Source organism: Aulonocara sp. 'chitande type north' Nkhata Bay, linkage group LG2 (genome assembly GCF_057382095.1).
Source record: "Aulonocara sp. 'chitande type north' Nkhata Bay isolate Kocher_YH1m ecotype deep benthic linkage group LG2, A_spYH_male_GT1.1, whole genome shotgun sequence".
In the NCBI taxonomy this organism is placed as follows: Eukaryota; Metazoa; Chordata; class Actinopteri; order Cichliformes; family Cichlidae; genus Aulonocara; species Aulonocara sp. 'chitande type north' Nkhata Bay.
Genome location: NC_141345.1, coordinates 9832682 through 9846603, shown reverse-complemented (window position 1 = coordinate 9846603; position 13922 = coordinate 9832682). Strand labels below are relative to the sequence as shown.

The 13922-nt window shown below is 40.3% G+C and overlaps 1 protein-coding gene across 1 annotated transcript in view; it reads right to left on the bottom strand.

Annotated features, from left to right (window-relative positions):
- mtnr1al (melatonin receptor type 1A like) overlaps positions 1-7080 on the bottom strand; it is a 46016-nt gene extending 38936 nt beyond the window's left edge. Inside the window, exon 1 of the mRNA XM_086304995.1 lies at positions 6648-7080. Coding sequence (XP_086161121.1) covers positions 6648-6909 — 262 coding nt within the window. The 5' untranslated portion in view covers positions 6910-7080. The remainder of the gene's footprint in view (positions 1-6647) is intronic.
- Between the last annotated feature and the right edge of the window lie 6842 nt (positions 7081-13922).

Genomic DNA, 13922 nt, shown 5'->3' with positions numbered 1-13922 from the left:
GCCAGATCCAGGGAAGACCTGTTTTCTATGAACCTCGGCCACATGACCCAAACCACAATCGAGCCAGATATGGCATGCCATCACATAGACAGTGTCATCTATGCCAGGCCTACCTGGGCCATATCAGGATGACATACGTCTTATCATGCCAGAAGTCAGCCAGCAGTGCTGGCTTGATACCAGATCCGGGCCAGACCTCCTTGCTATGTGGGAATGGGCAGTGAGGTCAGTTAGGGGCAGCTTCACAAAGTCTTACAATGCTTCTAAATAAGAATACTTTTCAAAAGGTGTTCGAATTCACTGAGAAGGCTCGTCTAGCACAGCGTGAAAAGTCTAAGGCTACATCCACATTAATGCGTTTTCGTTTTGAAAATGCTCTTGAAAACGCATACATTTCAAAACAAAGCTGTCCCGTCGCAGTGTGGACACTCGAAAACGCAGACTTTCTAAAACGATGATGCATTTCAGTCATGTGAAGCGGTCATGTGACCAATTAACCCTCTCAAGGCAGGCGTTGCCGATTTGCAACAGTTAAAAATTAACAACCTGATTACCCCACATACATATTTTATGAGTTTTTTTTACTCAGAAGTACCACTGCAGGACTTGGTTGTGCATTAGCAACAAAAAGTTTAATTTGAGCCTGAGAGGGTTAAACAAAGATAGCGGAGGGTATTATACAGCAGTTGTTTTGTTTGCTTTCAATTATGACAGCCCTGTTAAAGATTAATATCAGTTTGTACATGTTCCTTTTCTTCAAATCATTTAATTCTCACGCGCTTTGGCAACTTTGTACTTTTGTGTTACTTGCAGCAACAACTCCACCTCATTGTTTTTCCATTTAAAAAACTTGGTGCTTTTCCCCAACCTTTTGCTGCGACGTTTCAACGAGCCGTAAAGTAAATAAATGGCAGACAGAAATGAGGCAGGCCAAATCTTCTTGTTCTTCTTGCATGCGCAGTACTGGAACGTAAGCATTTTCAGCCGTTTCAATGTGGACGGACAACTCTGAAAACGACTGAAAACGCTAGTGTGGACGCGGAGCATTTTCAGACGAAAACGCTGTTTTCAAATCTATCTATAGTGTGGACATAGTCTAAGACCAGGCAACAAAGAAAGTTTGACTTGCTGAGCATCAGAAACACAAGCAAAATACAGAGAGTGTTCTCAGCGGCCAGAAGAAAGATGGATGCCACACAGAGAAGTGTGGACAAGTGGGTGAAAAATATGTCTGACAGACAACTCACCCAAGCAGAGACAAATCCCGCTAGTGGACTGATCACAGCCACAGAAACATTAATTCGAAACAACATTGCAGACGTGGAAGCAGAGCAACTACGGACAAAGGTTTTGGCCTGTCTCAGCAATGCAAAGCCCCCAGTATCAATACAGTCATCCCACATAAACTCACTCACAAGCTGGCAACACTCAGCCTACACCCCACCTTTTGTGACTGGCTACAGGACTTTTTGACTGGCAGGCCCCAGTCCGTCAAGATCGGCAACAGGACTTCAGCCAGCATTATTACAAACACTGGCGTTCCACAGGGTTGGTCCTCAGTCCCATGTTCTACATCCTGTACACCCACAACTGTGTCGCCTCCAATAGGGATAACACCGTACTGAAGTTCGCGGACAACACAGCAGGGATTGGTTGCATCACTGGAGGGGACGAAGTGGCTTATAGGAGAGAGGTGGCCGGTCTGGTGTCATGGTGTGAGGACAACAACCTCACCCTCAACACTGATAAAAGAAAAGAGATGATAGTGGACACAAGACCTCACCAGCCGCTGTTTATCCGGGGCTTTGAGGTGGAGAGGGTGAGCAGCTTTACATGCCTGGGCGTCTACATCACTGAGGACCTCACCTGGACACTGAACACCACACAGCTGGTCAAGAAGGCTCAGCAGCGGCTGTATTTCTTGAGGAAGCTGAGGAAATTTGGTATGTTGGCCAAGATCCTCAGCAGGTTCTACAGCTTCATTGTGGAGAGCACACTGACCAGCTGCATCAGTGCATGGTATGGCAGCACTACTGCTATGGACTGCAAACGCCTCCCCCGCTGCCCTCTCTGCAGAGCATATACCATCGCAGAGTCCAGAGGAGAGCTGACTCTCACCCCAACCGGTCGCAGCAGATAGCCACCGCTCCCTGAGCCTGGTTTTGCCAGAGGTTTCTTCCTGTTAAAAGGGAGTTTTTCCTTCCCACTGTCGCCAAAGTGCTTGCTCATAGGGGGTCATATGATTGTTGGGTTTTTCTCTGTATCTATGAAGCGCCTTGAGGCGACTTTTGTTGTGATTTGGCGCTATATAAATAAAATTGAATTGAACTCCATCCTCAAAGACCCCACACACCCCGAACATGGACTGTTCACACTTCTAAACCTTTGTCCTGAGGGCAGAAGTGTCCAGAACATCCCGACTGAACAACTCCTTCTTCGCCACTGCTATCAGACTCTTGAACAACTGACCTATTTTAACAGTAAAAATAACCTTTGCACATCACATCATCTTACATATCAAACCAGCATATTAAGCTCATAGCTCTTTTGCATATAAATCTATTTATCTGTTTCAATTTTTGTTGTATGTATTTATTCATACTGTTTATATTTTATTTGTTCTAGTTCTATTTGTACATATTAACAGGCATCTGTGTGTGGACAGCAGAGAAAGAATTTCATTGCATAGAGAAATGCTTTTCTTTGTACACATGACAATAAACGTTTTGAATTTTGAATCTATTAATGTGCAAATGTACTGTTTATAAGGTTGGGGAAACCTGCAGAACTCACTTGGATGAGTGACTAAACGTTTCTCCCACTAAAACGTCCAGATGAACAGAATCAACCTTTTGGGACTTCCTTACCTTGATGATTGAGCATGCATCAAAAGATCAGACAGAATATTTACAGACTACAGGTCACTTAAAATGAACATTTGGCACAAGCAGCTCACAGAGATAATTCCAGGTGGAGGAAACACCCAGTTTCAGTTTGAGTGCAAGCTTTAGGGATAGACAGAAGGAATAACTCTTGAGGTTAATGAAGCCAACTTTTGGGTTGGCACTTTTTGGATGTTGGTGTATGTGAAATGGGAGGGTCTTTAAATGAAAATTACTAACATTGACTTTTGAGAGAGAGAATAAAGCATTTTTTTTATCATGCTGGTTGTTAAAAAAGCCTAAATTGGCCCAAGAATGGAGCAGCTACTGCTTTCTGTATTGCCTTTTACCTGTAAGTAAAAAAGAGGCCACACCCCTAATAATGCAAAAGGGGAATTTTAAAAACATCCTTCCTCATACAGGTGTTATGAAAGGGGAAATTATCTATAGAAACTAAAACAGTTTGTGTATCAGGCTGTAAATACGTTTATTTTTACATGGGAGTCTATCCGTTTTTTAAGTGATGACGTATGAATCCTGCTTCCGAGTCCAGACTACTCTACGTTTATTAAGGCTGTTGTGTTTTTAACATGTTTTAATGATTTGTATCTTGAAGTCAGTAATCACTGTTTACCTTTCTCGGGTTTTATTACCACTATTCATTTTAAAGCTCAGTTTTTAAACCCTTACGATGTAACTACATCCCAGCCCATGCAGAAGTATATTAATGGCTAACCTCGTATTGTGGATGAATTATCTCAGTTGTTTCTCCTGACTGAAGTTTGGTCTCTTTACAGCATCCTGCCATGTGAATGCATTTGTCCCTAACCATTGGGAACACTCACGTTAACTTTTATCGAGTGGAAAAAAGTTAGCGTTCATCCTCCAGCTTCGGTCTGTTTATATTATGCTAACATAGCTGTGTAGCTAGCCACCGCATAGCACATCATTATATACCAGCTAGTGCAGCTTCAGTAACCCTACTAACGTCACTGCTGTTTAGTTTTCTGTCTTCATTTATGTCTGAAGTGATAACAGAGCTGTACGTTTTAATCTTACAGAAATCCCTCAGTCAGAACATGGTATATCATCTTTAGATGGAAACTAGTGAGCTAACGTCCTGCTAAATTCTAACTCCGTTAAATTTCAGAAATTCTGTTTTCATGGATGCTTGGATGTTAAACTTTACTGTTACACCTGGTAGAGCAGCCACACCGATCATTTAAACAGTCAAGAATTTATACAGTGATCTCACTCTCAGTGATGCTGCAGTGTTCGTTTGATTTAGGGACCTGAAGCAAAGTTTGGACCCAGAAACAGCTAATGACGTCAGACTTAAACACCAGATGGGACTGACTCTCTGCTGCTGCCTCTGCTGGACACTAGAGGAACTGTAGCTCTTTGTTTTCATATTTGCTGCATAGCAGATACACTTGTTCTGTTTGGAGGGTTAATGATGTTCATTAACAGGTGTGCTCACATCTGTAGACAACGCTCTCTTTTTCTGCATTTTGTCGCATTATTTTATCATAACTCTCTAAAAGAAGAAGATCAGTGCAGAGGTCTTATTTGAAGTACAGAAAAACAAGATGAGGGTACAAAATGATCTTGTAATCAATTAGCTATACAGTGTAAAGTGGATATTATAGATCTACCAGCTTCTATAAGGTATAATTTCTCAAATGTGCAATTATACCAACCTTCATGTGAATTTTAAAAAGACTGGAAAAAGAAAGTCTTTCTGTTATCTGGAGTTTCTCAGCAGGATGTAAACCCACTACAGTGTCAGTGCTCACACTTTAAGCACTCTGATCCTTCAACAAAGAGAAAAAAACCTCAGATGCAGCAGGTTACTTCAACCATCTCAAACTAAACTCTTCATCTGTTCCAGTCTTCCTGTGTGATCGAGTAGTAATGATACGGTGTCCATGATAATACTAACAAAAAGGTAGTAATGCTCTCTCAGATCAGCTGACAGTTTGAACAGCACCATGAAAACTGCTAAACGAAATCACGAAATCGGCCGACTTGAGAGACGATGCAGATCGAAGGTTCAAAGACAGGTTTTGATTAGTTTAGATTACATTTTAAAGATTGAGGACGTCCACGTGGAGCCTCATCCATAGAAATGCTGCTGTGATAAATGCCTTTTAGTACCAGACATTAAGAAATGATGGTGGAAATGATGAAGCGAGCTGTTTCATGCCACATTTCAGACAAAAACAATGCACATTTTTTAACTGGAGTGATGACTGCTTCTGGTTTTTTGCACCAAGGGAGAAAAATGTGACACTGGAGATTTAACTGAGCTCAGGCCTGAAAGAACAGTCCATCAACACGACATCAGAGCCGTACAAACGCAGCAGGACATGTGGCCACAAGCAAAAAGTTCAGTGTTAGACTGTTACTGCAAAAGTAATCTAATTACTTTCTGCAATGACTAAGTAAAGTATGCATTACTTTCTTCATAATTTATTTTTCTGGAGGTTAAACAGCGGCGCGGCGCAGTTTGTGTAAAATGTGTTGATCTCCAGCACCCTGACCTGTGCTGCGTATTGCTGTGAGGAGAGACTACGAGCAGGTGCAGCAAGTCTGAAACCCCGATGAATTGATTTTCCTGCCTGGACTAATTCTTCTGAGGTCTTGCTGGACGTCATGCATCACCAGAATGTGAAAACTGCCAAATAACTCATGGGGAAATATGTGAGTATTGAAAAGTGCAGTGAAGGAGTGTGAGTGCTTTATCAGAACCTGTGATGATGATGTGTTTGATGAGCAGGAGGTGCTCAGGTGCTTCTGAAGTGTGTGTCGCTGTCAGAGTTTTACTCATCGATCACAGTGAGTCAGCTGTCAGGCTGCCAGCGCTTCGTTTTTCTCACACCTCAAACGTGTCGGGGAGTCTCGGAGAGTTTGATCCTCTGCACGAGCCAACAGCTCATCAGTGCCTGAGAGCCAAACTTCAGACTCTTCAAGACTTTCACAACAAAAGAGCTATTAAAGGAACTCATCAACCTGTCAGGCTGATGTTAGAGTGGCTTCTGTGAGGACTCTGGGGTACCACATACTCTTTTTATTTCTCTAAATATTCTTGCAGGTCTATTACAATAACCAAGTAACTGCACGATTATGACTGTTTTATGGTTTTTATAAGATTTCTCAGTTAGGATATCATCAAAATATCACGCAAACATACTGAAATACACAAACATGAAAGCATGTCTGAGCCATCGCCCTCAGAAAAATGGACCAATGGATCAATCCACTCATTTTTAACTCCCAAATGATTAAATTCCTATGTGCTCACAGACAAACACAGGAGCAAAGAGAAGTGCTTTCATCTCATCATTGGATCCATCAGCCAATTAAACTTTATTAGCTTTTCATGCAGGTTATAGGCGCTTCACAGGTGACTGAAATATCTAATAAAACAGAACAAAGGACACAAAAAGATGATTTTAAATCAAAAGAAATACATGCAAAATGCAAAGCTAGAGTTTATTTATCTTGGAAAACTTGGAAAATGCCTGCAGCACAAAAATATAAAACAACCAACTTGCAAAGAAAAGTAGTATTATTCAAGCAGAAAAGAGTTCAATAAATGAAATCAATAAAATTGAACAGAAATAAAACGATTCATGCTGGGGACTCTTAGAGAGACATTCACTGATGTAACCTAACATCTGGTCACATCTGTTCTGGAATCACAAAGTTCCAAAAACTCAAAGAAATCCTGCTGACGAGCATCTACCGGGAGGTCAAGTGTACCTGCTTTCCTGAGCTTCCTGTTCCTGAACACGGAGACGATGACCAGCAGGTTCCCGATAACATCCACCACGATGGTCGCGATGAGGACGCCGGCCAGCAGGGTGGCCACCCAGGGCACGGCGTGGTGCTGCGGGGCCTCTCCTCCCGCGGCCGGCGTGGAGTTGCGGGGCCCCAGGGTGCCCGTCGCCGCGGTGGGCTCCCGGTCCTTCAGGGGCATCAGCTGCGGGAGGTGCCGGGGGTCGACGAGTCGCATCGGGTCCATTCAGCGTCACGCGAGGGGGTCAGAGCTGCGCGCGACGCCGCCTTCGGGCGTGCGGTTGTCCGGGTGAAGCATGCCGATGCGTCTGCGCAGGACTTTTCCCGCCTCACGGTTCAGTTACAGTCACAGCTCCGCGCCGCTGTTGTCACACTCACGTGCGCACAGACGCCTCTGTCCGCGCGCAGCAATTCCGCGCGCTTATAGCGCCCAGCCTGCCCGCAGCCGCTCTACGTCTCCGTCTGAGGAGAGGAAGACAACTCTAGCACTGTCTCCTCTGCTCCTCCCTCCTCCCTTTCCTCCTCCCTCCCCTCTCTCTTCTTCTTTTACTATTTCACATCTCTTCTTCCCCTCTTTCCTCCCTCTTCCCCTGCCTCCTCTCCTTCCTCTCCTGCTGCATCTCCATCTTCTCCTCTGTTGTGCTGTTTGAACCATTCTAATGGTTAATGTTCTAAATGATAACAAATGCCCATTCTATTATTTTCTATTGTACTGTATTGTGAGAAAGAGGAAATAAATCAGGAAGGTAGAAGAAGTGTGGTTAATGCTCTTGAAGTGGAATATTTGAACCCTGACCCCGTGATCTCTCTCCTTGCTAAACCCAGATGCTTCCAAAATCTCAAAGTTTGTGGCAGGAAGCCCCGAGGGCAAATTTCTCCCATTGGCACAAGAAAACATAAATCCCTTAACCCCCCCCCCCCCCCCCCCCCCTCACACACACACACACACACACACACACACACACACACACACACACACACACACACTCACCACCACCACCACAGATCCACGAAAAGGACTCATGTAAGGAGGTGCTCCAACAGGTCATTTACAACAGCACTCATCTCTGAGTCTGAGCACAACTTTTCGTATCTTAAATTCACAAAGTGACCCATTTTACTCTGAGCTGATTTTTGTTCTTCCAGGGAGTGTAGAGAGGTGAATATCCAGGCCACAGACAGGAGGAGAAAGACGGCATGAGTAACATTAGTGGCCCACAGATGGGCGAAGGTTTTCACGATCTGCGGGACTAATGCAGTGTTTTACTTAATCACCCACAGATTTGACTGAACTAATCATCTTAGACATGGGAACAATGATGGAATCACCTCGCTTCACAGAGATGAGACCAAAAATGAAATCATGTTTTTTCAGATGAAGTGGAAGAAAAAAGATGGACTCATTAAAAACACATCAGCTGCTGCCGTGCTGCACCTGCTCTGTGGCCAAATTCATTGTCATCCGGCTTCTTACATGAGCAGGAAATGTGCTTCTCATCTTCAGTCATTTCTTTAAATATAAATTTTATTGCTTTTTGCAACAACATACAAAGGTTTGTTTTCCCAATAATATGCTGCTGTAATAGGAACCCTTTTCCCCCACCCCCCACCCTGCTCTCTTCCAAACCTACAAAAAAAAAAAAAAAAAAAAACCCCACATAGAATATGTATACATTTGTACAATATGTGGCATTTATACATATTCAAGGAAACAAAAAAGAAAGGAGAGAAAAAAAAAGTAGACAATAGAAATAGCTAGCACATACTAAACAATTTTCTCCTCATCCACACTCCTGCAGGAGTTGTCCGATGTTCACTTCTTTTATAAAGTTTTTAAATGGCTTCCAAATTTCATCAAAATATGTTAACTTGTTTTTGAGAAAGTACGTTATCGTTTCCATTGCCATACACTGTGCCAAAGAATTTATCCAAGCACCAATAGCAGGAGGATCTGATGTTTTCCAATTTAATGCAATCATACGTTTTGCCTGTAATGTACATTAATCCATAAACTTAATTTGATGGGCTCTTAGTTTAAGATTTTTAGAATACACTTGTAATAGCAACATTTCTACATCTAAAGCAATCTTTTTATTCAAAATTTGGTTTATTTTGTTCATCACCTCCTGCCAAAATGCACGGACAATTCTGCATTCCCATATACAGTGGAAAAATGTTCCACGGGCTTCTCCACATTTAAAACATGTATCTGGAATTCTGTTATTATATTTATTCAATTTCACTGGTGTTACATATGTTTGCATGATCCAATTGTATTGTAATAACTTTAAGTTATTATTAATTGATTGTTTTTGTGATTTTAAGCAAATTAACTTCCATGTCTCCTCAGAAATATTAATATTTAGGTCCTTTCTCCAAGCTTCTAACTTAGAAACTGATGTATCTGGAGAGGCAGAGACAATCCAGTTATAAAATGTTGAAATTAAACCTTTATTACCACCTTTTTTCATCATTAACTCCTCTAACTTACTTAACTGGGGAATGTTGAGAGACTGATTTTGCATGGAAGAAATGAAGCTTCTAATTTGTAAATACTTAAAAAAGTGTTTTTGGGGGATTTGAAATTTTGAGACTAAATCCTCAAATGAAACCATTACTCCATCACAAAACAGATCACCCACTTTCTTAACACCTTTTTCTGCCCAACCCTGGAACCCTGCGTCCAGATTTCCTGGTACAAATAAGGCATTTCCCCAAATAGGACTAAACTGAGAGAGATTATTCTTAATATTCATCATTTCTTTAATTGTAAACCAAACTTCAATCATATTTTGGACTATAGGATTATTTGTTTCTTTCTTTAACTGTTTTGGCTTTGCAGAGTATAAGTACAAATTTAATGGCATTTTAAGAGAATTTGCTTCCATCCCCACCAAAATAAAACATTATTGTCCTTAATTGAATAGCCAGATAGTACCAGTAAAAATTGGGGCATTTCAACCCCCCTGTATCAAAGGGAAGATACAACAAAGACAAGCGAATGCGGGGATGCTTCTTGTTCCAGATAAACTCTCTGACTAATGATGCTAATTTAGTAAACAATCCAGCAGGAGGAGCCAGTGGGACATTTTGAAACATATACAACAGTTTAGGTAATACATTCATTTTAAGAACACTTATCCTTCCAATAATAGATAGTGGTAAACTTATCCAACGCTCCAAATCTTTGGAAATTTTCTGTAGAATTATATTATAGTTAAGTACCACCACATCTTTTAATGAAGGAACTATTTTAATGCCTAGATAAGTGAGTTCAGAATTAACAGTAAAGCCAGATATATTCTGACTTACGTTTTGATTATACCCTTGTTTAAGTAACATTAATGATGATTTTGTTACATTTACTTTATACCCTGAGAAGGCCCCAAACTGGTCTATTAAATCCTTTATAGCGGGCACAGAAATTTTTAGTTGCTTTAAAAATAATATGACATCATCAGCAAATAAAGCAATTCTATGCTCCTTTCTACCAATCCTAACACCTTGTATTTGTCCGCTGGTTCTAACAGCTATTGCCAGCGGTTCAATAGCTAAAAGGAATAAAAGTGGAGATAAAGGTGAACCCTGCGGGCACCCTCTTTTAATGTCAAATGGTTCAGAAATTATCTCATTTGTCTTAACCTGAGCCACAGATTGACAGTGTAGTAGCTTAATCCAATGCAGAAATAAATTACCAAACCCAAATCTAACAATGACATCAAAGAGATATGACCGTTCAATTCTATCAAAGGCCTTCTCCGCGTCAAGCGAAAGAATGGCTGTATCTTCCTGTTCACTTTGATTATGAAGAATGTTGAGGACTCGTCTTACATTATGAAAACCCTGTCTATGTTTAACAAATCCATTTTGATCATCTCCTATAATAACTGGAAGAATACTTTTTAATCTTTTGGCAAGAATTTTACAAATAATTTTAGTGTCTGTGTTAATTAAGCTTATAGGACGCATATTTTCACACTTGTTATTTAGTTTTCCAGGTTTAGGAAGCAATATTATCAGGGATTCCCTTAATGAGTCAGTAAGATTACCAGTATTAAAACATTCTATATACATGTCTAAGAGGGGCTGTGCTAATTTATCTTTGAAGTATTTATAAAGGTCAATTGGCAATCCGTCTGGGCCAGCTGTTTTACCAGCATTTAGAGAGTTTATAGACTCTATAATTTCATATATATTAATTTGCCTGTCAACATTTTCTTTGTCTTTGTCTGAAATTTTTGGTATATCAAGTTTATCTAGAAATAAAGATTGAATTCTAGTTGCATTGTTGAATTCAGAGTTATATAACGTTTCATAAAACATTTTAAATGCATTATTTATCTCTAATGGGTCTACTATGATATTTCCATTTGAAGTTTCAAGTTTTGTAATTGCCTTTTCAGATTCCTGCTTTTTTATACGCCAAGCCAGGAGTTTGCTGGGTTTTTCACCTTGGTCATAGAATTGTTGCTTTAATCTCAATAAATTTGCAGCTGCTTTTTCACTTGTCATTTCATTATATTGCGTTCTCAATAGTAATAATTCTTTTACAATGTGCTCATTATTTTTGACCTGATTGAAAGCTGATCTCTTCTAACATTTTTATTTTTTCTTCCAGATATTTTATCCTTTGGTTTCTTTCTCTTGTTTTCTTACTAGAATAGCTTATAATTTGCCCTCTTAAGTATGCCTTAAAGGCTTCCCATCTCACACTTGCCGATGTTTGATCTGAATTGTGCTCAAAATATTCATTAATTTGCTTGCCTAAATACTCAGGAAACTGTTTGTCCTGCATCCACTTCAATTGAAACCTCCATTCAATTAGAGTTTTAATCAGTTTTGGCTCTATGAAAGTCAAAATAACGGCTGCATGGTCAGATATTATTATTTCCTTATACTGGCAATCTTTTATATAATGAGCCAGCTCAGTTGATACCAAAAAGTAATCTATTCTTTGTGTGTACCTGACCGGCAAGAATATAGTAAATTAGTTGGATTTTGATCTCGCCATATATCAATTAAATTTAACTCCTTCATAAATTGTCTGATCACCTTTCGTGTTCTATTATGAGTATTACCCATGCCTGAAAATTTATCCTTCTGTGGGTTCAAAGCACAATTTAAGTCCCCAGCAATTATACATTTACCTTGCAAGTCTGAAATTTTAAGAAATAAATTGCTATAAAAGTTTGGATTATCTTCATTTGGGCCATAAATATTAATTAAATTTAGTCTAGTAGATAGTAGATTACCTTGTAGTATTAGAAAACGTCCATTACAATCCTTAAGCACATGCTCAACGTGAAAAGGTATAGATTTGTGATTCATTATCATGACGCCCCTGGAATTGGAGGAGTAAGGCGCTGAAAAGATTTGACCTGGCCATCTACGTTTCATTCTATTTGTCTCACTGCCTAGCAGATGAGTTTCTTGTAGGAACACAATTTTGGCTTTTAATTTCTTAATCCTACCAATGACTTGTTTTATTTTTACTAACTTACGCAGACCTCTGCAGTTCCAAGAAACACAGTCAATCAAGACTTCTGCCATATATATTCATTTATGTTAAAACTGTACTATTAAATAGATACACACATATATATACACAAAAGAAAAGTATTGTACCATGTTGAGAATTTACCGATTTGAGAGAGCAACCCTTCCCACACCCCAGCCTGTGTAAGAACATACAGGCATCCCTTAACCCCAAAACTACTTCCGCCCTCTTCTTGGAGCATGTCCACCCTACACCGAGGAACTATTCACCCGCGTTTAGCAACAGTTGTTAAAGTAATTACAATTGATTAAAAGAATTTAACTAAAGAAAAAAAAAGATAATAACAATAGAAATAAATCCACCTTGTCAAGTTTTTACTCTCACACATTTGACACAATAAGTGAAATTACTAGTAACTCTTATTAAGAGAACAAAACAACCAATGTCTAACCCAGCATTGTATAACAACCCTTTGGCAATATAATAAATTGTTCTGTCCATTATGGTTCGTAAATACAGTTAGAACAGAGTTAGTAATCTACCATCATATACCTTATCAAACATCTTGTACTTGATTGAGGCTCTTAATGTAGGCGTCCACGTCCGCTGGTGTATCGAATACATGCGTACGTTCCTCGTTGGTCAAAAGCAGCCTCGCTGGATAAATGATCCGATGTTTCCACAATCCAATCTCCCGCAGCTTCTTCCTCACACCATCGTACTGACGCTGCTGTCTATATGTCTCTGCAGGCAGGTCCGGCAGGAAGGCTATCTTATTGTCCTTATACGTCAGTTCTTTTGTCGTCCTAGCGGCTTTCATGATGCCTTCTCGATCTCTGTAACTTAAGCACTTAATTATAAAAGTTCTCGATCGGTTTGCAATGGAGCTTTGCCTTGTGATTATCCTGTGCGCTCTCTCCAGGACAGGAGGGGGGATTTTCAAAATGTCCGATATAAACTTCTCCATGAAAGTACGTGGATCTGTACCTTCTTCTTTCTCAGGGATGCCGAGGATTCGGATGTTATTACGCCGACCTCTTCCTTCCAAATCTTCCACCTTTTTAGATAGAAATTTGGCTTGTCTTTCAAGGCATTCCATATCATTTTTCAATAAGGTGATTTCGTCCTCCGCGTTGGAGATTCTTTTTTCAGCCTCGTCCACATTTTTGTATATCAGCTTGAACAGCTCCTATTGCTGACATAATACCACCCATTTCAGTATGGAACTCTTGCTTGAACAATCGAATAGCGTTTAAAAGGTCCAAGGTAGAAGGCATTTCTGGCATTTTCTTGTTCGTGTTCATGCATAGCGTCTTTCTGCCCTTCCTCCACCCCGCTTTCGTCTTGTGCCTCAGACGTAGTTTTTTGTTTGTCCTTGTTCAGTTTTTTAGGCATGTTAGCGTTCTCATATGTTCCCAAACGAACTATGTCAAAATGTAAGTTCTATTTTGGATTTACAGAGAGTATTTAACGAAAAAGACAACTGAGCTCGCGAAGCACGGGTCTCCTCACTTTGCCGCCATTACCGGAAGTCATCTTCAGTCATCTTTGTTTGTTTGGAAAGACGTCAGAGAAAAATTCCAGCGTCATGCGGTCGATTACTCGTCTTTAGCGTCGTGCTGGTTTGTTTTTGTCTTTTCTGTGTTTGAGTCATCCACTTTCAGACAGTTGTGTCTCAAACACCGGTTCCTGCTCTGTCCCGTCTGTGTTTCCTTTGTTTCTACTACATTTTGTATTCTAAG